Genomic DNA, 26,141 nt, shown 5'->3' on the forward strand with positions numbered 1-26,141 from the left:
CAGCATCTGTGAAGGAAAGAACAGAGTTAACATTTCGGGTCCGGTGACCCTTCCTCGGAGCGTTAACTCTGTTTTTTCCCTTCACAGACGCTGCCAGACCTGCTGAGCTTTTCCAGCAACTTTGTTTTCGTTCCTGATTTACAGCATCCGCAGTTCTTTCTGTTTTTATGTTGTGATTGTGTAACTGTTGTAGATTGTTGTAAAAACCCAGCTGGTTCACTAATGTACTTTAGGAAAAGGAATCTGCCATCCTCACTCAGCCTGGCCTGCATGTGACTCCAGACTTATTTGTGGTTGACTTTCAAGTACCCTCTGCAATTGCTCCAGTATTTCAAGGACAATTAAAGATGGGCAATAAATACTATCCCAGCCACTGAGTCCATTGAAAAGAAAGCTGTGATGCTGTGAAAGACTGGCTGGGATTGAGCCCAAAAATGGAAAAAATCCCCAACCACTGCAATTGCTGGAAACTGTTTTACATTTCAAATAACAACTGTCTCAGGAGTAGCACACATCATGTGGTCAAAGCAGGAACCGGGAGCTGAAGCTCTGATCCATTTCCACCACATAACAACATTACAACTGAAGCAAAAACAGAAATTGCTGGTGAACTTCAGCAGCTCCGACAGCAAAGCAGGCAGAGCGAACGTTTCTTGTCTGTTGACAGAGCTTCGGCAATTTCTGTTTTTGCTTCAGATCTCCAGCACCCGCAGTTCTTTGTTTTATTATGACAATGGATACAGTCTCACATTCCCAGGGACCTCTCGGTTCGCACTAAACAACTGCACCTCCCAGTCATGAACCATTTCAACTGCCCCTCCCATTCCTCAGACGATATGTCCGTCCTGGGCCTCCTGCAGTGCCACAACGATGCCACCCGAAGGTTGCAGGAACAGCAACTCATATTCCGCTTGGGAACCCTGCAGCCCAATGGTATCAATGTGGATTTCACAAGTTTCAAAATCTCCCCTCCCCCTACCGCATCCCAAAACCAGTCCAGCTCGTCCCCGCCTCCCTAACCTGTTCTTCCTCCCACCTATCCCCTCCTCCCACCTTAAGCCGCACCCGATCTCCTACCTACTAATCTCATCCCGCCCCCTTGACCTGTCCGTCCTCCCTGGACTGACCTATCCCCTCCCTAACTCCCCACCTACACTCACCTCTACTGGCTCCATCCCCACCTCTTCGACCTGTCTGTTTCCTCTCCACCTATCTTCTCCTCTATCCATCTTCTATCCGCCTCCCCCTCTCTCCCTATTTATTTCAGAACCCCCTTCCCCTCCCCCTTTTCTGATGAAGGGTCTAGGCCCAAAACGTCAGCCTTCCTGCTCCTATGATACTGCTTGGCCTGCTGTGTTCATCCAGCTCTGCACCTTGTTGTCTCGACCTCTTACCTGTCCATGCTTTGCGTTTTCACAGACAAATGTTTTGTATGGAACCGGGAATTCTGGGGGATGATCATTGACATCGAGAACCTGGATATGCACCAAGACTGAAGTCACTTTCTTCACGTTACCTGGAGGAAATGTGAAGAATCGAGAGGATGAGGATCAAGTGTCTGTTCACTTATGTCTGCAGATCTTTCCTGCAAAGTGAGTCCATCAGTTTTCATTAGGGCAATGGTGTCATACTGGTAAGACTGCTGGCCTAATAATCAAGCCATTCAGGTTAATGCTTTGGTGCATAAAGCATTGAACAGTACAGTACAGTAACAGGCCCTTTGGCCCACATGTCTGTGCTGACCATGATGCCAGTCTAAATTAATCCCATCTGCCTGCACATAATCCCTATCCCTCTATTCTCTGGCTGCTCAAGTGTCTGTTTAAGTGCCTCTTAAATGTTGCTATTGTAGATGTGGGTCCGAATCCCACCAGGGCAGTTTTACAGGACTTGGTTTCAGTTCATTTCTTCCAAAAAATGTGGAATATAAAGCTTCTCTAAGCAATGTTAACCATAAAAGCAATAATTGAATCAAAAACAGAAAGTGCTGGAAAAGTCCAATAATTTTGGCAGCTACTGTGGAGAGAAAAACAAAGTTAATATTTCGAGTCGGGTGACACTTTGTCAGAGCTGAAAATATCTGGGAAAGGGCGGTATTTATGGTGATGTTAGCAAACAAACAGATCATTGATGGTAAGCCGAGAAAGAGATAAATGCTAGTTAGGGTACTAGTGGGAAGGTAAATGGGAACAAAATGAGCTGGCTTTGCTGAAGGCCAGCCGTCAAAATAAGAAATGGAGTGTGTTGGAGGGATGGTGAAATAACTATACAGAGGTCAGTAACCCTTCACCAGGTCAGCCTTTATTTACATGTGGAGAGTCCTTGACACTGATCCAGCTCCCTCAGAGCCAGCTCTCAGAGTGAACAGAGCCTCTGACACTCATGTTTATATCTGTCAGCCAGGGCTCCCTGATTGGACCAGATTAACAGCCCCAATCAGGGGACTCATATTCTATGAGTTCCGGGATAACAAGATGTAGAGCTGAATGAACACAGCAGGCCAAGCAGCATCACAGGAGCAGGAAGGCTGACGTTTCGGGCCTAGACCCTTCATCAGAAAATGTCTGAGTTCCACCTGGCTGACCTCGTTACAATCACTTCAGAGGGTAACAAACATAGAAAGAGGGTGAGGGGTGTTTACATTCTGAAACTGTGATAATGCTGAGTCCTGAGGGCTGTAAAGTTCTTAGGTGGACAATGAGGTGTTGTTTCTCTAACTTGTGTCGGGCTTTGATGCAGCAGGCCTGAGACAGAAATGCTGGCCAGGCTATACAGGTACTTGCAACATCAACGTCATTGTGGTCCTTTGGATACAGAGGCTTGTGTGGTAGAAAGTGAGGACCAAGGGGATTGTATTGTAGGGGAGAGGAGGGAATGATTGAATATCAAAATCAGGGGTCACCCATTTAAAACACAGGCTTAGTGAATTTTGTTTTCTTAGTGAGTCATGAGTTTTTAAAAACAATCATTTATGGGATATGTTGGTCACTGGCAAGTGCCAGCATTTGTTGTCCATCCCTAATTGCCCCTAAACTGAACAGCTTGCTGGGCCATTCCAGGCAGTAAATAAGAGTCAACCACATGTTTATAGGTCTGGAGTAAAATGGAGACCAGGGAAAAATAGCTGATTTCTTTCCCTGAAGCTAGCTTTTTACTAAACTCCACATTGTATTGAATTAACGTTTCCCTAGCTGCCTTGATAGGATTTGATCCCATGTGTCCAGAATATCACCCGAGAGCTCTGGATTACTAACCTGCTGTTATTGCCAATGCACCACTGCCTTCCTCAAAAGGTTGCCTCAAATCTTTTGAACTCTCTTTTTGGTGTTTGCAGATTTCCCAAACATTTGCAAGGCAGAGGTAGACAGATTCCTGATCAGCAAAGGTGAGGAATGCTTTGGAGGTAGACAGAAAGGTGGATTTGTTGTTACAATCAGATGAGACATCATCTCATTGAATGGTGGAATGGGTTTGAACAGCTGAATGGCCAACTCTCGTATGTAATTCCTATGGATGTGATACCCTTTCACGGAAGGAAATCTGCTATCCTTACCAGGTCTGATCTACATGTGGACACACAGCAATGTGGTTGACTTGTAATTGCCTTCTGTTATAGCTGAGGAAGCTACACTGTTCGTATATAGGCCTTTGCCAGCAAGGACCAAATTCCAGGAAAGAATAACATTCCAAATCCTTGCACATTCTCTGCAATTGTCTTGTGGTTCTTACCAAAAAAACATTGTTGATTCATACAAAATAGAAGAAGGCAAATTATTTTCAATAGAGAGGAAGAACAATGCAGTCAACACTCTTTGGGTCTTTTGAGACGAAGCAGGCAGTTTAATTTGATACAATCAAAGAATTAAAATATTATTATAATAAAACTACACCAATGTTGGTGATATTTGTGCTACTGTAATGTCATTATTTGATTTGGCATTAAAAAAAAAATAAATTGACAGAAAGAGATTCTGAAAGAATTTTTAAAAGAGCTGATGTGTTGAAATTCTATCGTTTTATACTTAGCGTGTTTGCAATAAAATGCTCTGCTGAATAGACATAGTTTTGATCTGTTGGCTTTTAAAGTTAATGGAAACATTCAGCTGTCTTCATGAGTATAGTCCTGAAACAATTTATGAAACTTTGGGAGCAAAATAAAAAAAAAGGCAGATTATTATCTGAATGTCTTTAAGTTGAGAGATGAAAATATTCAATGAGATCTGGGTGTCCTTGTGCACTAGTCACTGGAAGTGAGCATGTAGGTGCAGTAGGTAATAAAGAAGGCGAACTGTATGTTGGCCTTCATTGAGGGAGGATTTGAATACTGGGGCAGAGATGTTTGTTGCAATTATATGGGACATTTGTGAGGTAACATCTGGAATATTGCGCGCAATTTTCATCTCATTAGAAGAGGATGTTCTAACTATAGAGGGAGTGCAGCAAAGGCTCACCAAACAGCCTTTACTGTTTCCATTAACAGCAGCACTGATATATGAGGAGATGGATTAGTAGTTAGCAATGCTGCCTCACAGTGCCAGGGACCTCAGGTGACTGTCTGTCTGGAGTCTGCGCATTCTCACTGTGTCTGCGTGAGTTTCCTCCCACTGTCCAACGATGGGCAGGCGAGGTGGATTAGCCACGTTAAATTGGTGACAGTGTGCAGGCTAGGTAAATTGGTCATGGGAAATGCAGCATTACAGGGATAGGATGGAGGGAGTGGGGTTGGGTCTGAGTGGGATGCTTTTCAGAGGGGCAAGGTGGATTTGATGGGCCGATTGGCCTGCTTCCACACTGTAAGGATTCTATGACTGAGTCAGTTAGGATTTATTCATAATAAAGGGGGAATCTCATAGGAACCTACACAATTCTAACAGGACTAGGCAGGTTAGATGCATGAAGGCTGCAGGGGAGTCCAGACCAGGGGTCATAGTTTAAGGATGAGGAATAAATGTTTTAGGACTGATATGAGAAGAAATTTCTTCACCCAGACAGTGGTGAGCCTGTGGAATTCACCACCGCAGAAAGTTATTGTGGTCCAAAACATTGTGTTTTCAAGGAGGAGTTGGATATAGCTCTTGTGGCTAAAGGGACCCAAGTATATAGGGAGGAAGGTAGGATTAGGGTATTGAGCTTAATGCTCAGCCATGATCGTATTAAATGACAAAGCAGGCTCGAGGAGTTTAATGGCCTGCTCCAAATTCTATGTAAACACCGTGTTTGTTTTGTCAGAACTTTCTTTCTTTCAATTGTCAATAACGAGGATTGCCATTCCCTTCTTTAAGACATTGTATTCGTTCACCGGCTTCCCAGGCACAGACAGTGAAACAAAAAGGGAAAGTTTCCATAGTCATACCGGGCGATAGGACTACTGTCACATTAAAGAGAGATAACTGGTGGTGGTTTAGCCTGAGGGTCACCGTGCCTCAGGTGGGCTAAGCGGTTGAGAAGGAGAGTCCCTCATGGTAACCTCAGCCATAGTGGAAACTGAACACTGTGATGCTGGCATCACTGTGCAGCATCAAACCAACCACCCCGCTAATTGGATGTTGTCTACATGGATTTTAGTAAGGTCCCTCATGGTAGGCTCATCCAGAAGGTGAAGATGCTTGGGATCCACAGTGACTTGGCCTCGTGGATTCAGAATTGGCTTACCCATAGAAGGCAGAGGGTAGTCGTGGAAGTGTGTTTTTCTGGCTGTAGGTCAGTGACTAGTGGTGTTCTGCAGGGATCCATACTGGGACCTCTACTGTTTGTGATATATATATGTGACTTAGATGAAAATGTAGATGGGTGGGTTAGTAAGTTGGCACACAACACAGAAACTGGAGGAGTTGCGGATGGTGTAGAAGGTTGTCAAAGGATACCGTTGCAGAATGGGCGGAGAAATGGCAGACGAGGTTTAATCCGGATAAGTGTGAGGTGCTGCACTTTGGGAGATCAAATGTTAAGGAAAAGTATACAGTTAATGGCAGGACCCTGAACAGCATTGATGTACAGAGGGATCTTGGGGTTCAAGTCCACAGCTCCCTGAAAGCAGCCACACAGTTAGGAAGGTGTATGGTATGCTTGCTTTTATTGTACTCAATTCCCTGAACAAGAGTCAGGATCTTATGTAGCAGCTTTATACGACTTTGGTTAGGCTACACTTAGAGTATTGCATTCAATTCTGGTCGCCACATTACAGGAAGGATGTGGAAGCTTTGGACAGGGTTCAGAAGAGGTTTACCAGGATGCTGTCTAGATTAGAAGGTATGACCTATAAGGAGAGGCTAGAAAAACTAGGGTTGTTTTCCCTTGAGTGACGAAGGCTGAGGGGAGACTTGATAGAAGTCTATAAAATTATGAGATGCATAGATAGGGTTGACGGTCAGAATCTTTTTCCCAGAATTGAAATGTCTAATACTAGGGGTCATGCATTTATGGTGAGAGGCAGACAGTTCAAAGGAGATATGAAGGGCAAGTTTTTTACACAAAGAGTGGTAGGAGTGTGGAACGCGCTACCAGAGGTGGTGGTAGAGGCAGATACGATAGGGACATTTAAGGGACTTTTAGATAAGCATATGAATATGCAAGGAATAGAGAGATATAGACCAACGGCAGGCAGAAGAGATGAGTTGGATTTTGCATCATGTTCGGAAAAACATCATGGGCCTAAGGCATCATTCCTGTGCTGTACAGTTCTATGTTCTAGTTGACCCAGCTGGATGGCTGGTCCACGATATGGAGTAATGCCAACAGCACTGGGTTCACTTCCGACTCTGGCTGAGTTGCCGTAAAGTCCAATTTGACTCTGTCCCATCAGAACAGATCAGTTTTAAAAATAAAAAAGTGTTCTTTCAAGGTTTTAGGGCATTGTGGTGTTGTGGTATTATGCCTACCCATGAAACGTTAGGCCATGGTTCAGCTCCCACCTGCCCTGGAGATGAACAAAGTTGACTTGGAAATATCTAAACCACCTGTCACCCCTCTCCAATGAGACAGTAGGACAGTAAAAGTAGATCCATTCAGATAAATTGATTCTGAGCACTTTGGTTTTGGTGTGGGGGTTTGGTTCGCTCAGTTGGCTGGATGGCTGGTTTGTGATGCAGAGTGATGTCAACAGCATCCGTTCAATTCCCACACCAGCTGAATTTTCCATGAAGAATTCTCATTCTCAACATCTCCCCTTAACTGCAGTGCAGTGACCCTCAGGTTAAACTATCACCAGCTCTCTCTCTCTCTCTACTGAGAGAGCAGTCCTCTGGGACGGTAGTAAATTGACTTTACCTTTGCCGTGTGGTTGGAGTGTAGGGGTTTGTTTGGGGCTGTCCAGTTTCCCAGCAGATCATGGATTCAAACAGTGAACTTCTATGACTGAACTCTTTAATTCCAAGGTCAGAAATCACACGACATCAAATTATAGTCCAACAGGTTTCTTTGAAAACACAAGCTTTCATAGCCTTGCTCCTTCTTCAAGTGTTTGTGAGAGAGGTGGAATCAGACACAGAATTTATCAGTAAAAGATCAAAGGATCACACCACTGATGAGGATGTATTGAACAATCCTAAGATGCTGTGTTTTGGCACAATTTCTAGACAGTCAGTCAATGTGGCGCTTTATAAATTCCTACTTTAGAAATAAAACCAGTCTGGAGTCTGACTCCAAACCAAAACACAAACAGATTCTAAACCAAGGCCTCACACCTAACATGCAGTGTCTGACCTAAAATGTCACCTCTTCTTTACACTATTAAAACCTTTAGTTATCTTGGGGCAGTGACTTGGAAGGAATTTGTGGATTTACACATCCATATTAATCAATTAAAACCTTCTAACTGATTAAAGATCTAACAGCATCTTACATTCATTTAATACATCCTCATCAGTGGTGTGAACCTTTGATCTTTTACTGATAAATTCTGTGTCAGATGCCACCTCTCTCACTAACATTTGAAGAAGGACCGAGGCTCCGAAAGCTTGTGTTTTCAAATAAACCTGTTGGACTATAACCTGGGGTTGTGTGATTTCTTACCTTGTCCAACCCAATACAACACTTGCAATGCCACATCTTTAGATAGAGCCAATTATCTTCATACATTGGACTTTCATGTAGGATCAGAGCTTCTGGTTCCTCGCTGATCTCTCTACATGGTCATGTGATTTCAATACTACCACCATGGATCACTCTGATGTGAATCAACAATTTCTTTGAACAGCATGAGGCACCTAATTCTGGAATCACCACTTTAATCCTCTCCACCTCACTACCTTTCTTTCCTTAAGATACTTGACTTCCTTAAGTCTTTTGACTTAGGAAGACCACGGCTTGATATTAAGTATTATGTGTAAATACTCCTGCAAAGCATCTTCGGAGGTTATATTATGTTGAAGGTGCGAAAGGTGATGGGGTGGGGGTATCTCACAGAAACTAATAAAATTCTAATAGGATTAGACAGGAATGATGCTCCCAATGACTGGGATGTTTAAAGATATGGGGTGAATCATTCAGGACTGAGATGAGGAGAAATTTCTTCACCCAGAGAGTGATGAGCCTGTGGAATTCTCTACTGCAGGAAGTGGTTGAAGCCAAAACACTGAATGTTTGCGAGAAGGAAACAGATCAAGTTCTTAGGGCTAAAGGGATCAAAAGGTATGGCGGAAGAAAGTGAAAAACAGGGGACTGAGTTAGATGATCAGCTATGATCATACTGAGTGGTAGAGCAGGCTGGAGCAGGTTGCTGGCTCCTATTTTGTGTGTTCCTCTAAAAAAACATAATTTTTTTATTGTTGTTCTGGACAATTTGTTTTTGATGTGATTCATAGTTTAATGAATAAATTCAGGACTATTGTTTTGGTCTGGCAGCGTTGATAGCTTTTTCCTGTCAAAGCTCAGCCAATCAGCCTGCACAGGCTTTGAACATTGACCTGTGTAGATGCTCTCTCAATTAAAGTTATTTTCTGAGTGTACTGGGAGACAGTTCTCTTCACAAATTTTAACAATGTGCAAGGTCACGAGAGAGAAAGATGTACTCAGAATCTCGGATGACCTGAAGTTAATGATTGGAGCCTTGGATCATCCATTATGTAAGACAGGATCTCAGAAGTGTTACAGTGTAGTGCCCACTGTGTCGCATCTGCTCTTCAAATCTTTACCTTATGCCAATCTCCTACGTTGTTCTGAAACCTTTGCACATTGGTTATCTGGATAAAAACATTGACTGTCCCTCTTGAATGCCTCATTTGAACCTGCCTTTACCACATTTCCAGGCAGTGCATTCTATACCTAAACTACTCGCTGTGTGAAATGATTTATTTTTCTCACATCATCCTTGCTCCTTTTACAGATCACTTTCAATCCATGCCCTCTTGTTCTTGCTCCTTTTTATGAGTGGTAATAACTTCTCCCTACCTATTCTATCCAGTCCACACATGAATTTGAAAACCTCTACCAAATCTCCGCTCAGCCTTCTTCTCTCCAAGATGATTATTCCTAACTTCTTCAATCTATCCTCATAACTGAAATTTCTCATTCCTGGAACCGTTATTCTAAATTGCTTCTACACTTTCTCTAATGCATTCACATCTTTCCTATAATGTGGTGCCCACAATGGTCCAGCTGAGGTCCATCAGAAGTCTTATACAAGTTCAGCATCATCTCACTGCTCTTGTACTCTATACATATTTTATTTGTAGGAAGTAAAGTGGGGTGAAAAATAAATCGCAGTGATAGAATGAACTTAATTTCACAAGACACAGCTGTGAAGACAATTGAAATTGGAGGAAATAAATTTATGCAGAAAATGCATATTTCTTTTACGGCTTGTAATTTGGCAATTAGACAGGGCAAACAAAAGAGAAGTAAATGCTTGACCTAGAAATCTAGCATTCTGTCAGGATGCATCTCAGCTTGGTACGGCAACAGCTCTGCCCAGGACTGTAAGAAACTGCAGAGTTGTGAACACAGCCCAATCCATCATGCAAACCAGCCTTCCATCCATTGACTCAATCTATACTTCTTGCTGCCTCAGGAAGGCAGCCAACATCAACAAAGGCCCCTCCCACCCCGATATAATCTCTTCCAACCTCTTCCATCAGGCAGAAGATACAAAAGCTTAAACAACATGTCCTCACAGATTCAAGAACAGCTTCATCCCTTTGTTATTAGACTTCTGAATGGACTTCTCAAATTTCAAATTTAATGTTGATCTCACTCTTGTGCACCTTCTCTGCAGCTGTACCATTGTATTCCTCACTCTTTCTATTACCCTAATGCACTTTGCATGGAATGATCTGCCTGTACTGCATGCAAAACTTTTCACTGTATCTATGTATGGGTGACAATAATAAATCAAATCAAACCAAACCAGAGGAGGCTATGCAGACCCTTGAACTGTCAACCTTTGCACAGGATCACAACTGATCTGTACCTCAACTCCACCTGCCCACATTGGTTCTGTACACTTTGATGTTTGTGTCCATCCGGAACTGATTAACTGATGGAACCAATGGTGATAACATTGGTTTGAAATAAACAAACTGAGCATGAGAGATTACTATGAGAAACATTGAATAGCTTACAAGGAAAATGGAAAAATAATACATGTTATTTGATGAATTTCAGACGAATGCAGCAAAGACTTACTTGCTTCTGATGCTGAGATGGTTAAATTGTACCAAGGGACCTCCTCGCGGTCAAGGGGTTGAGATGTGGTTATGGTTCCATTCTTTGGATCAATGTTAAAGGTTCTGTCACTGTGATGATCAATGGAATACCTGCACAATTCACACAGAAGAATTCAGATTTGACCTGTTTCATCTCCATAATCTGATTCCAGAATGTCAATACATAAATGCTGGTGGAAAGAATATTGTGTGTAATCTCAACCTAGCAGAAACTTCCAGCAAAATGCATTTGCCCACAAGCATTTGATTCACTCGCGTCCATCAAGTCTCCTTCCATGGGGGTTGGTGTTTCAGCAGCCTAAGCTATCTGTGAAATGTCGCAAATTTCAGACATGGTGAGCCATGTCACCTACATGGTGTGTAGCCAGGGCCAGGTACAGACTGGAAGCTAGGTCCCAGCATGGTCTGTCGTATTGTACTTTTATTTCTGTAATGCTGGACATTTTATCTCTCTCTTGTCTAAGATCTTGTAACTAAAGAAGCTGTGCCTAGATACTTTAAGTCGGCACTGTAATTGGCGACACATAAACTTTTCACTTTACTCATTGAGTATATATGACAATAAAGGCTATTCTGTTCTACTATATTCAGAATTCCCTCAACATTTCCCGAATATCAATTATGAGAAGAGCAGAAAAACCCAAGTTTGAAGGATTCAGGAGCTATTCAAGTGACCTATTCCTCACCCACACAGATTTTTTTCTATAAAGACAGATGGTTCTCGAGCAATTTCACCTCATCTACAGGGCAGGTTATCTGAGACTGCACAAAGTTCCATAACAAGTTCTGTTGTAGATAGAACATTGGGCAGACGGTACTTTGAGTTTGATGCGCCATTTCCATAGATGTAAAACATGAAATGGTGGTAACTCCTCTTTTGGAACTATTAGTACAGTTTTTATTGCCAAAGGCAGTTCAACCATGTGTGCATGCATGTCTAGGTACCAACTGAGATCACCATGAAGGTCCACCCTCAGGTCAAACTTATCATTCTTTAATGAGAGAGCAGCTCTATGGTCCTCTGGTACTATGGCAAATTTACCTGCATACACTTCTAGGATGTGTCATGCCAGATTCCATACTGGGGAAGGGGTTAGACACCATACAGTGGAAGTAGAGAGGTCATAACACAGTGATCCCACAATGCTGACTTGATACCTGGGCTGTCATTATGGAGTGTAATGCTTCAGCTAATTCCCTTTTGTATCATAGATAACTGAACAGGAGGAGTGATTGGCCAACAATGTACAGGCTAATTTGTGGTATTTTTTTTTCTGACTGTTGCGATGACTCCAGGTGCTTTTGGGGAGTGGTGTGGTAGTGACGAAGGATGTTTTGCTCCCTTCTGCACTGAGGTATTGTTCCCAGACAGGGTTGGATCAGTTGCTGTTCCGCCTTGAATGAAGCTTGACAGAAGAATCAGAGAGTGCTCCCAGAGTTGGAAGCGTCCCTGGAAAAGAGACGGCAATGGGAGAGGACCCTCACCCTGAGGAAAGGGTTGGGGGTCAGGATGCACGTTACCTACCTGAGTCTTAGCGAGGAACAAAGGGTCAGACATCTACACTTTATGAAGATCGTCATCATAGAACATAGAACAGAAACAGGCCCTCTGTTACATTTCTAAACTAAGCCAGCCAGCTTGCCTGCACATGGTCCACATGCCTCGATTCTCTGCCTGTTCATATGCATCTGTTTAAATACTTCTTCAATATTGCTCTCATCATTGAAATGCTGCCCCAGCTGTTGACTCAGAGATTGGCGAGGGGAGCATTGATGCTGTCTGTGAATGTGGCTGGAGGCACAAATATTTAGGCAGCCATTTTCTAGACAATACCATGTGATATTTGCAACATCTTCCAACCTGCTGCTTACTGCTGCAGCTTGAGGTCTCTGTTAGTGGCAAAATCCTTACAGGATGTGGGTATTGCTGGCTAAGCTAACATTTATTGCCTAGAAGGTAATTTATTGCTGTGGGTCTGGAGTCACATGTAGAATAGAAGATCTTATTTCCTAAAAAGACATCAGCAATTTTTATGACAATCAACGGTGGCTGCATGGTCACCATTAAACTGGCTTTCTATTTCAGAGATAACAAGGTGTAGAGCTGGATGAACACAGCAGGCCAAGCAGCATCACAGGAGCAGGAAGGCTGACGTTTCGGGCCGAGACCGAATCTATTTCAGATTTTGTTTTAAATTAAATTCAAAAATTTCTACCCACCACATGCCCCTACAGCATTCACCCAGGGTTCATAGATTACTAGTCCAGTGGCTTCACCACTATTGAAGGCCATTCACTGGTTCCATTCTCAGGGCAATACTGTGACCAATCAGAGTCAATCTGCCGAGTTTAAAGGTTAAAATAATAGTTGGCAGTTAACTGTTAATCAGGATTAATGGGTGCCTTATCAATGGCAATACCTCTACCAGTCAGAGAGCAACCAATCAGCACTCTCCTCACTTGCAGTATAAATGCTGATTTTTCCCCTTGTGTTTATATTCTTGCAAACCCCCTTGAGTGCAAGGTGAAAATCTCCAGCACAGTGTTTCTCCCTTTCAGGGATATCTCAATGACTTGGATGAGGGAACCCAATGAAATATTACCAAGTTTGTTAACAACGTGAAAATAGGTGATATTGTGAGTCATGTGGACCATGTAAAGAGGCTTCAGATGGTGATTTATGCAAGTTGAGTGAGTGGGCTATTGCATTATTACTGCCCCATCAGTCTACTCTCGATCATCAGTAAAGTGATGGAAGGTGTCAGTAACAGCGCTATCAAGCAGCACCTGCTCAGCAATAACCTGCTCAGTGATGCCCAGTTTGGGTTCTGCCAGGACCACTCAGCTCCTGACCTCATTACAGCCTTGGTTCAAACATGGACAAAAGAGATGAATTCCAGAGGGGAGGTGAGAGGGACAGCCCTTGACATCAAGGTTGCATTCGACCGAGTGTGGCATCAAAGAGCCCTGGCAAAACTGGAATCAATGGGTATCGGGGGCAAACGCTCCGGTGGTTGGAGTCATACCTGACACATAGGAAGATGGTTGTGGTTGTTGGAGGTCAATCATCTCAGCTCCAGGACATCTCTGCAGGAGTTCCTCAGGGTAGTGTCCTAGGCCCAACCATCTTCAGCTGTTTCACCAATGACCTTCCCTTCATCATAAGGTCAGAGGTGGGGATGTTCGCCGATGATTGCACAATATTCAGCACCATTCATGACTCCTCAGATACTGAAACAGTCCGTGTTCAAATGCAACAAGATCTGGACAATATCCAGGCTTGGGCTGACAAGTGGCAGGGGACATTCGCGCCACACAAATGCCAGGCTATGACCATCGCCAATAAGAGACAATTAACCACCGCCCCTTGACATTCAATGGTGCTACCTTCACTGAATGCCCCACTATCAACATCCTGGGGGGGTCACATTGACCAGGAACTCAACTGGACTCTCCTCATAAACACAGTGACTACAAGAGCAGGTCAGAAGCTGGGAATACTGCGGTGAGTAACTCACCTCCTGACTCCTCAAAGCCTGCCCACCATCTACAAGGCACAAGTCAGGAGTGTGATGGAATACTCCCCACTTGCCTGGATGAGTGCAGCCCCAACAACACTCAAGAAGCTTGACACCATCCAGGACAAAGCAGCCCGCTTGATTGGCATTGTATTCACAAATATCCACCCCCTACCACCAATGCTCAGTAGCAGCAGTGTGTACCATCTACAAGATACACTGTATAAATTCACCAAAGATCCTCAGACAGCAACTTCCAAAACCATGACCACATTCATCTAGAAGAAGGACAAGGACAGCAGATATATGAGAACACCATCCCCTGCAAGTTCCCCTCTAAGCCACTCACCATCCTGACTTGGAAATACATCGCCGTTCCTTCACTGTTGCTGGGTCAAAATGATGGAATTCCCTCCCTAACAGTACTGTGGGTCAACCCCACAGCAGGAGGACTGCAGCATTTCAAGAAGGCAGCTCACCACCACCTTCTCAAGGGCAACTAGGGACTGGCAATAAATGCTGGTCTGCCAGCGGCACCCACATCCCACAAATTAATAGAAAAAATGTTGTATAATGTGGATAATTGGGAAGTTGTCCACTTTGGTAGGAAAAACAGAATTGTGAAGCATAACTTAAATTGTGTTGCATTGGAAAATGCTGATGTAAAAGGGGACCTGGGTTTCCTTGTGCACCAGTCAATGGAAGCTACTATGCAGGTACAGCAAGCAGTTCAGAAGGCAATTGACAGGCTGGCATTAATTGCAAGGGTTTTTGAGTACAACAGCAAGGAGTACAGTTGCACAGGGTCCTGGTGAGACCATATTTGGAGTGTTGTGCATGGTTATGGTTTCCTTATCAAGGAGGTAATGCAGCAAAGATTCACCGGATTGATTCAGATTGGCGGATTTGTCGTAAGAGGAGAGATGACATCAACTGAACCCATATATACTGGAGTTTAGGAGAAGGAGAGAGGACCTCGTTGAAAAATATTTAGGCAAGCATATCTCTGGTCTCTTTATCCAAATCATTTATATAAATTGTAAAACAAAAAAATACTCTAGCACTGATCCTTGTGCCAGACCATTCATTACATCTTGTTAACCAGAAAGTGACCTTTTAATGTCTACGGTCTGTTTATTGTTGGCTAGCCAATCTTCTACCTATGCCAATATGTTACCCACTACTCCACGAGCTTTTATTTTCTACAAAAAACCTTTCATGTAATACTATCAAATGCCTTCTAGATATCCAAGTACAGTATAACCAGTGGAGCCTCTTTATCCACAAAAGTACTTCAACTTCTAGCTACTTTTCTCTTGTCTGATTTTCCCTTATGATTAAACTCCCTTGGTGTTTTTGTTATTCTGTCCAATAATCTTCTGACTCACTGGCCTTTCCATAATTATATTTTCATTTAAGTTTGATACTATCTTTAACCTTATTTAGTTAACCACACTTGGTAGGTCGTCTCTTTGGACTTTTTCCTTTTTTATCAGAATGTAACTGTTTTTCTTTTGAAATATCACCTTAAATGTCCTCCATTTCACCTCTATTGACCTATCTCTTAATCTTATGCCAGTTGACTTCAACTATTTCTGCTTTCATGTCCACATAATTGCCCTCATTTAAGTTTAAAATACTAGTCTTGGACCCACTTTTCTGTTTCTCAAACTGAATGTAAAATTCAACCATATCATGATCACTGGTGGCTTCACTATGGGGTTATTAATTAATCCTGTCACATTACACAAAATCAGGATTGGAATAGCATACTCTCTATCGGTGGCTTCAGCAAATGTTGTTCTAAGAAACTATCGCAGAAACATTCGATGAACTCCTCAACTAGGCTTCCTTTGCCTGTCTTACTTTTCTACTCCACATGTAGATTTAAGTCTCATGAAAACAGAAATTGCTGGAGAAACTCAGCAGGTCTGACAGTATCTGTGGAGAGAAAACAAGAGTTAACATTTTGAGCTCAGTGACCCATTCTGTGCAGGTTGAATTTAGGGGAAGTCCTTGAAGCTAATAAGTGCAGGTAAATGTTGGAGCTCATGTCAAGGAAAATCCCGCAAGCTGTGAGTCTCAGAAGGCACAATTGTTACAAAAAAAATCATTCATGGTTGTGGACATTGCTGACTAGGCCAGCATTTATTGCCCCATTTCTAACTGTAAGAGGGCAGTTTCATGTCAACCACATTGCTGTGGGTCTGGAGTCCTACTTTGGCCAGGCCAGATAAGGACAACAGTTTCCTTCTCTGAAGGACATTAATTAACCAGGTGGGTTCTTTCCCCCCAACAATTGACAATGGTTTCATGGTCATCATTAGGCTCTTTATTCCAGACTTTTTTTTAATTGAGTTCAAATTTCCAACATCTGTCATGGTCTCTAGAATATTACTTGGATCACAGACAAACTGTGATTAAACTCCTCCTAGGGCCCATCAAATTGCAAATGCAGCCTGGACAGATTCTATGGTTGCTCAGCAGCTATACTCCCCCTATACTCATCCCTACTCGTACTCCCAAGACATTAGCGACGCTGTGGGTCATAAAATCTCATCAAATCTTCACAAGGAATTTGCAATTGTTAAAACATAGAACAGTACAGCACAGGAATAAGTCTAATAGTCCACCATGTCTGTGCCAACCATGATGCCATTCTAATCTAATCCCATCTGCCCGTACGTCTTTATTAAGGAGCGAGCTTCAGAATTTGCCCAAAAGCCACATCCTCATGGACAGACTGAATGACTGTTGACATTCTGATTGTTTGGTTTCTGTGCCTGCTTCTATGCTCACCTCTCCAGGGTAATTTCCTGGTCTCTAATCACACAAAGCTCTGCCAAGCCCATCCTCCTTATGGCCTTTATCAACCCACACTCTCAGCTTCACTAAAGGAGAGTGGATGGCCCAGTGGTACTATCGCTATTGATCCAGACATCCAAGTAATATTCTAGAGACCATGACAGATGTTGGAAATTTGAACTCAATTAAAAAAAAGTCTGGAATAAAGAGCCTAATGATGACCATGAAACCATTGTCAATTGTTGGGGGGAAAGAACCCACCTGGTTAATTAATGTCCTTCAGAGAAGGAAACTGTTGTCCTTATCTGGCCTGGCCAAAGTAGGACTCCAGACCCACAGCAATGTGGTTGACATGAAACTGCCCTCTTACAGTTAGAAATGGGGCAATAAATGCTGGCCTAGTCAGCAATGTTTGTCTGATTATCCATATTTACCTCAAGTTAATTCTTGATGCTAGAATATGTGAGTTCTATAAAGTAGATAATATTATAGTTCCTGCCTTGCTTAGTAAAGTCTGTTGTCATTTGTTGAAAATATCAGAATCTTGTAATTCTCTTAATAATTACCTGGGATCTCACATTTTATTGTTAAAACAAACTGACCGTAGCTGGATCATAAGGTGAATTTGGAAGTCTAATCTAGGCTCATCATAATTGCAGCCAGGAAAATCTCGAGGCTAACACAAGGGTACCTTGCATTGGATTCACCGAAGCAGAGGGCTCAGTAAAATCGTGAGGCTGTGGATTATGTTCCAGCAATTTGGATGTCCAGGCAACTTCATTCCAATCGCGCAACTGCTTCATGACACTGTTGAGTCAGAGGTCTGGAAAGGATGTCTTCAAAATTCAAATTTTGCTGTGTGACAACCCCCATAATATTTACAATCTAGAGGTGGTTATTCACTTCTTTGAAGAGTGATTGCTATCTAGGGAGCATATTCAATGCTGATTAAATGGAAAAATCTTTAACCTCAGTCACCACCTACACCTCCCCCCCCCCCCCCCCCCCCCACCCCGTATCTGAACAGCGCACTCTGTGGAGAAGCGGAGTCAATGACAGCAATTTCTGGATTGCTGTGTTTACCGTGGATTCTAGAAGTTGGTGTCAGTTTCACTGGTGTGAAAAAAAAACTTGAACATTAACTGTTCTGCAAACATTTCAATGCAAAGTCCAGGCCAAATTGTCTTCATTTTTGGTCATTGCTTCCTCTGCTTCACATCCACATCTTATTTAATGTGTCTAATATGGCATTTCACAGTTCTACCCTTGCTATCCATACTTACTTCAATATTAAGGGAGAGCTGAAAATGATGTTGATTTCACTTGGCTCGCAGTTTTCAACAGAAGTCTGGTGCACCTCCTAATATTGCTGTCTTGTTTGTTGTAATAGTGACACCAGATTTCTATTGACTTGAAGAGGTAAGTTTGACACATTGCACCTGAATCAGCCTACAGAAGCAGCAGACAATGCCAGAAGAGGTGAAATATGAGAAGAAACATCTGAGCAATCATGTCAGTCATGAATAAGCAATGAGGCACTTGGAAGTCAATCATTTTTTTAAGAGAAAATGTTGAAAACTCCATTAAACATAATGCGAAAGCTAATAATGGTCCCTACTTTAACCATTCAGTGGTTCTCACTCACCGCTTTCATCGGCTTGAATTTTTAAAAATATCATTTAAAGTGGCATAGCTTTACGTCTGCAATTTTCTCTCTGTTCAAGAATGGCAGCACGGCATCGCAATCAGGACAGGGGTAGAAGGGAAGTTTCCACACTGTTTAACAGAATTGGCAATCAACTCTTCAGTTTAAGCATCACCTACCTGATTGAATTGTTTGCTGCATCTGGGTCCCTTGCTGTCACCTCCCCAACAAAGCCACCAGCTTCTCTGTTTTCTTGGATCTTGAAAATATATTCAGGAGAGACAAAGACTGGTGGCTCATCAACGTCAAGCACATTGATTTTGACATTTGTGACATCTTTAAATGGTCCGAGGTTGAGGAGTCTGGGATCAATGTGTCTGTTGATTGCTACCACTCTGATGCTAAATCTCCCCTTGCTCTCGTAGTCCAAAGGCTGTTGCAAAGCACAGACACAGTTTCTGCTCTCCATTTTTCATCACTGGCTCCAAAAGCATTAGTTTATTGATCAGTCATGCATTACAAGACAAATCACCTGCCACTAACCTGATTAATCAGTCGCCTTATATTTAGACTTTTAACGAGTTTTGTCCTTTAATTTTAATTAGTTCCTGGAATGCGGGCTTCACCAGTAAGCAAGGCATCTATTAATTATTGCAAGGTACCTGTGGTGTGATACAAATGAGGTGGCTTGCGAGGCAGCTTTGGAAGGCAGTTGCGGGTGAACTCATTAATGCATACAAAACTCTTACATGGTTTGTCAAGTTCAGTGCAGAAAGGTTGATTTTCCCTTCCCGTGAAGAGGATCTAGAACCATAGGACACCGTCTCAGGATAAAAAGAAACCCAATTACGAGGTTAGGAGGAATTTCTTCACTCAGAGGGTGGTAAATCTTTGGAGTTTTCTGCCCCAGAGCCATAGTCACTGAGGGTGCCGCAGAGGTTGATGGATTTTTAGATGTTAAGAGATACCAAGGGATATGGAGATAGTGTGGGAGAATGGGGCTGAGGAGGAAGATTTAGCATATGGTGGAGCAGGTTCAAGGACTGAATGGTCTAGTCCTGCTCCAACTATCCTTGTTCCTCCTAGTGTGGGCCTTAAGTCTTGGCAAATCTTATATCTGCTGGAGTTGAGAAGCGTAGAAGACATCTTGATTGAGGTATACATGATGCTAGTGGGGTCGTGGCAGTGTAGATGTGGGGATGATATCTCCTCTTGTGGCAGGATCTGGAACTGGGGGAACAGTTTAAAAATCAAGAGTTGTTCATTTAAACACAGATGAGGGTAAGTCTATTCTCGCTGAGGTTACCGAGCTGTTGGAACTCTCTTCCTGACAAGAAGCTGGTGAAGCAGAACCTTTGAATACCTTGAAGGTAGAGCTGGATAGGTTCTTAAGTGAGGGGTTTGATGGGATATTGGGAGGTTGATGGGATATTGGGAGTGGATGGTAATGCAGGTTTCTGATTACAATCAGGTCAGCCATTATATTAATTGATTTAATTAAATCTAATTAAATGGCCAAATCCTGCTGGATGCTGTTATGATCAGTTACATATCAGCCCCAATAAATAAGAATGAATACTTCGCTTCTCTCAAGGGCGTCACTAATTCAGCAGCTTGATGGTCCCACTTTCTGATACTGACTTTATATTATTACACGCTGAATTCAGATTACTGCATTATTACACTTCACTGTACAGTTAACCATGGGTAAGATTCACATTGACAGTGCTTGGCATATTTAAGTGACAAATGGCTCAACCTAGGACTTCGGGCATGTAACTTCTGGACTGTCAAACTGAATAGAACTGTCTCTTTCCTTTTTACACCTTTTGGTTGCATTCACACCAACAGATCGGGATGCCCATAATTAACATTCATTTTCCCATTGAATACCGGATCAGAGGATGTGCCAATAGGGAGGGGATGTCCCTGAAATCAGCGCCTGGATGTTCCTGTGTGTAATGCATATGCAAATACATAATAAATGATTACCATTGTACACACACTCAATTTAATTATTCTAGTCAAAAATACACAACCTACTGAGTCACACCAATTCAAGCTTTACGTCATGATGACTCTGGTTTCACAAGAGCCAGTTAAACATATAATCAAGGACTGATTGAGGTTTTAAAGGTAAAATTGATATCGATTTGATTGTCCACAGAACTGAAGACCTGATAGAGTTTGCAGTGAGAAACTGTTTCCAGAAGTAGGGCAGGGCAGAGGGTACAGATGAAAGGTCATTGGCAAAAGAAATAGAGGCTGAGATAACCTTTTTTTCAATAATCTGTGGGGAAAAATAGTGATGTGGAAAGCACTGCCTGAAAGAATGGCAAGAGTAGGTTTAAAAGGGAATGGGTACAGTACTTGGGAAGGAGAGGCTCAGGGGAAAGAGCAGTGAGGTGTGACAGATTGAATACACCTTTCCAATAAACAGTAGAGGAACAATGGGTTGAATGGTCATATGCTGTGCTATCCCATTCTATGGTTTTCATCATAGAATCCCTACAGCGTGGAAACAGGCCCTTCAGCCCAACAAGTCCACACCGACCCTCAGAGTATCCCACCCAGACCCATCCCCCTAACCTAAACATCCCTGAACACTATGGACAATTTAGCATGGGCAATCCACCTAGCCTGCACATCTTTGTGACTGTGGAAGGAAATCAGAGCACCCGGAGGAAACCCACACAGACACAGGAAGAATGTGCAAACTCCACACAGACAGTCACCCCAGGGTGGAATCAAACCCAGGTCCCTGGCACTATAACGCTGCACTGCTAACCATTGAGCCACCGTGCCACCCTAACTTCTGTAATTAAAAAAAAACACCATATGAACATGAGAAATAAGAGCTGGCAAAGGCCATTCAACCTTTCAGCTCTGCTGTGCTATTTATTAAGATTGATTATCAGATCTTCTACCCTAAATTAGGGACAGGCAATAAATGCTGGCCCAGCGAGTGATGCCCACGTCCTACGAGTGAATTAGTAAAATACTTCACCTCTCGCAACATCCCCCTATCCCCCGATATCTTTGGTCCCCAAAAACAGAAACACATTAACAGAGAAAGCAGGAGCTGGACTATACAGCCCACTGAGCCCAATCATACTTCAACAGGATCATGGCTGATACCTTAGATTAACCTATATTCCCATGCTCTGCCTATATTCTTTGACATCTTTAGCCTCCAGAAGTCTATCCATTTCTGTCAGTGGCTTGGCCTCCAAATCTTGCTGTGGTTGAGAATTTCATAGATTTACCACAGTCTGGTTGAAGAAGTAACACAGTGTGGAGCTGGAAGAAGACAATAGCCCAAGCAGCATCAGAGGAGCAGGAAAGTTAACGTTTCAGGTCAGGACCTTTCTTCAGAAATGGGGGAGGGGGAAGGGAGATTAGAAATAAATAGAGAGAGGAGGGGTGGGAGTGGGGAAGGTAGGTGGGATGGTGATAGGTGAGTGCAGGTAGGCAGTGGTGGGGATTGGTCAGTGAGGGTGGAGGAGCGGATAGGTGGGAGAGAGATGGACAGGTTGTGTCATGTCAAGGAGGTGGGGATGAGAGGGAGGGTTGGTCAGGGGATGAGGCTGGGGGTGGGGAGACTTTGAAACTGGTAAAGTGCACATTTAGGCCATTGGGTTGTGTCATTGTGACACTGGAGGAGGCCCAGGATGAACATGTCACCCAGGGAGTGGGAGGGGGAGCTGAAATGGTTCACGACCGGAAGGTGTTGTCTCTCCCAACTATCCTCTCCTCCCACCTCACTGACCAATCCCCACCACTGCCTACCTGCACTCACCTATCACCATCCCACCTACCATCCCCAGCCCCACCCCTCCTCTCTCTACTTATTTCTGAGCTCGCTTCCCCCTCCCCAATGCTGAAGAAGGGTCCCGACCCAAAACATCAGCTTTCCTGCCCCTCTGATGCTGCCTGGCCTGCTGTGTTCATCCAGCTCCGCACTTCGTTATCTCTGACTCCAGCATCTGCAGTTCTTACTATCTCTGGTTGAAGACGTGTCTTTTTGTCTCAATCCAGAATGGTCTAGGACACTCCCTGAGAGAGAGGCCCATTGTTCTAGGGCCCTAAGCCAAGGGAAACATAATCCCTGCATTCAGTCTGCCCAAGCTTGTCAGAATTTTATATGTTTCAGTGGGATCTCCTTCCCTTCTTTTGACCTCCGGTGAGTACAGGCCTAGCCAACTCAACCTCTCCTCATATGAAAACCCTTGCCATTCCCAGGAGTCAGTCGGGTGAGACTTCATTGTGCTCCTTCTACAGCAAGTATGTTATTTTTAGGGAAGGAAACCAAAACAGAATATAATACTGAACAGGGTGGTAAAGAAGGCATTTGGCACGCTTGCCTTTATCGGTCAAACCATTGAGTAGAGGAGTTGGAATATTCAAGTTACGACTGTACAGGACATTGGTAAAGCCACGTTTGGAGCACTGCATACAATTCCAGTCGTCCTGCTATGGGAAGGATGTTATTAAACTTGAAAGGGTGCAGAAAAGAGTTACAAGGATGTTACTGAGGCTGGAAGGTTTGGGTTATAAGGAAAAGCTGGATAGGCTGGGACTAACTTTTCTGGAGCATAGGAGGCTGAGGGGTGACCTTACAGAAGTTTATAAAATCATGATGGCAGAGATAAGGTGAATCGCCAAGGTCTATTTCCCAGGGTAGGCAAGTCCAAAACTAGAGGGGCATAGGTTCAAGGTGAGAGGGGAAAGATTTAAAATGGACCTGAGGGGCAACTTTCTCACACAAAGTGGTGCACGTATGGAATGAGCTGCCAGTGGTAGTGGTAGAGTCTGGTCCAATTACAACATTTAAAAGACATTTGGATAGATACATGGATATGAAAGATTTAGAGGGATATGGGTCAAATGGAGGCAAATGGGACTATTCCAGTTTAGGAAACCTGGTTGGCTAGGACGAGTTAGACCAAAGGACCTGTTTCTGAGCTCTATGACTCTATGACTCTACTCCAGGTGTGGTCTCACCAAGGCACTATACAGCTGCAACAAGACATCTTAAGCATGTTGATAATCATAGGGCAGGCAATGGCCTAGTGGTATTATTGCAAGACTATTCATCCAGAAACCCAGCTAATGCTCTAGGGACCTGAGTTCAAATCCCACTACAGCAGATGACGGAATCTGAATTCAATAAAAAAAAAGTGTCTGGAATTAAGAATCTGCTGATCACCATGAAATTGTTGCCGATTGTCAAGAAGAACCTTCTCTAATGTCCATTAGGGAAGGAAATCTACCATCCTTACCTGGTCTGGCCTACATGTGACTCCAGACCCACATCAATTGCCCTCTGAAATGGCCCAGCAAGCCATTCAATTGTACCAATCACTATTATCAAAGGCAGCTATGGATGGGCAAGAAATGCTGGCCAGCCAGTGATGCCCACATCCCACAAATGAATTTTAAAAACTAGAATCTTAGAATTTTATAGCGCAGGAAAAGGCCACTGTGCATGCTGGCCATCAAGCACCCTCCAGTTCTATTTTCGAGCCCTTGCCTTGTAGCCTTGAGCTCAATAGCATTTCAAATGTTCATTTCAATACTTCTTAAATGTGTTAATGGTTCCTACCTCTACCAATCTTTCAGACAATGTGTTCCAAACTCCCACAGTATTCTGGGTGAAGAAAATTCTTCCTTAAATTCCATCTAAACCTCCTGCTCCTTTCCTTAATTTATGTCCCTGGTTATTCATCTCTCCACGAAGGGGAAAAAATTCTTTGTATCTACCCTAAAATTTGTCCCTCAAACGCTTATACACCTCAATCAGATCACCCACCCCACCTCCCCACTTCCTTCTCTGCTGTACAACCCCAGTCTATCTATTGCATTTCTGAAGAAGGGTCTCGATCCGAAACGTCAGCTTTCCTGCTCCTCTGATGCTGCTTGGCCTGCTGTGTTCATCCTGCTCTACACCTTGTTATCTCAGATTCTCCAGCATCGGCAGTTCCTACTATCCCAGTCTATCTAGTCTCTGTTCATGAGTGAATTGCTCCAGCCCAGGCAACATCCTATTGATTTCCTTCTGCACTCCCTCCACTGCAACCACATCTTTCCTGTAATGTGGCGACCAGAGTTGCACACAGCACACCGATGTGGCCTAACCACTGTCTTCTACAGCTCCATCTCAATCTCTTTGCTTTTGTATACAATGCCTTGTCTGATAAAGGCAAGTATGCAATATGCTTTCTTAACCAACTTACCTGTTGATCCTGATGCCTTCAACAATTAATGCACCTGCTCAGCAAGATCCTGCTGTTCCTCTATACCAGTCCTCCCATTCATCATGCCTTCTTAGTCCTTTGCCTTGTCAGTCCTCCCTAAATGCACCACCTCACATTTTTCCAGATTAAATTCCATTTGCTCCTGTTCTGTCCATTTGACCAACCTCTCTCTATCATGTCATCTAAGGCTTTCCTCCTCTCTCTTTACCAAACCATCAATTTTTGTGTCATCTGAAAACTTAGTGATCGAACTTCCTACATTCCCATCTAAATTGTTAAAGTTCACCATAAAGAACAAAGGACCCAGCACCAAACCTTGTGGTATGCTACTGGACACAGGCATTCAGTCACAAAAGCATCTTTAACCATCACCTTCTGCCTTCTGCTACTAAAATCAATTTTGGATCCAAATTTGCCAAATCGCCTGGATCCCATGGGTTCTCAATAAGTCTCCAATTTGAGACATTGTCACAGACCTTACTGAAGTCCATGTGGACTGCATTTACTGCATTACCCTCATCTGTATAGATTCATAGAGATATACAGCAAGGAAACAGACGCTTTGGTCTAACGCATCCATGCCAATCAGATATCCTAAATTAATCCAGTCCCATTTGCCAGCATTTGGCCCATATCCCTCCAAACGCTTCATATTCAAGTACCCATCCAGATGCCTTTTAAATGTTATAATTGTACCGGCCTCCACACACTTCCTCTGGCAGCTCACTCCATACATGCAACACCCTTAGCGTGAAAAAGTTGCTCTTTAGGTCCCTTTTAGAGCTTTCCCCTCTCACCTTAAACCTATGCACTTAAGTTTTAGACTCCCCTACCCTGGGGAAAAGACCTTGGCTATTCATCCTATCCATGCCGCTCATGATTTTATAAACCTCCACAAGGACATCCCTCCAGGGAAAATAGCCCCAGTCTGTTCAGCCTCTCCCTATAGCTCAAACCCTCCAACCCTGGCAACATCCTTGTAAATCATTTCTGAACCTTTTCAAGTTTCACAACATCTTTCCTGTAGCTGGTCATCTCCTCAAGCAAAACTCAACCAAACTTGTAAAATATGATACAACAAGGTGCAGGGCTGGATGAACACAGCAGGCCAAGCAGCATCATAGGAGCAGAGAGGCTGACGTTTTGGGCCTAGACCCTTCATCAGAAAAGGGGGAGGGGAAGGGGGTTTTGAAATAAATAGGGAGAGAGTGGGAGGCGGATAGAAGAGGGATAGAGGAGAGGATAGGTGGAGAGG

At 43.3% G+C, this 26,141-nt stretch overlaps 1 protein-coding gene across 2 annotated transcripts in view; it reads right to left on the minus strand.

Annotated features, from left to right (window-relative positions):
* LOC109919143 (cadherin-7-like) overlaps window positions 1–26,141 on the minus strand; it is a 139,312-nt gene that overhangs the window by 24,332 nt on the left and 88,839 nt on the right. For both annotated transcript variants that reach the window (XM_048595788.1, XM_048595789.1), the window contains 3 exons: window positions 18,809–19,062; window positions 10,621–10,751; window positions 1,395–1,516 (listed from right to left, as the gene is read on the minus strand). In XM_048595788.1, coding sequence (XP_048451745.1) covers window positions 1,395–1,516; window positions 10,621–10,751; window positions 18,809–19,062 — 507 coding nt within the window. The remainder of the gene's footprint in view (window positions 1–1,394; window positions 1,517–10,620; window positions 10,752–18,808; window positions 19,063–26,141) is intronic.

This window comes from Rhincodon typus, chromosome 4, assembly GCF_021869965.1.
Source record: "Rhincodon typus isolate 14 chromosome 4, sRhiTyp1.1, whole genome shotgun sequence".
Lineage (NCBI taxonomy): Eukaryota > Metazoa > Chordata > Chondrichthyes > Orectolobiformes > Rhincodontidae > Rhincodon > Rhincodon typus.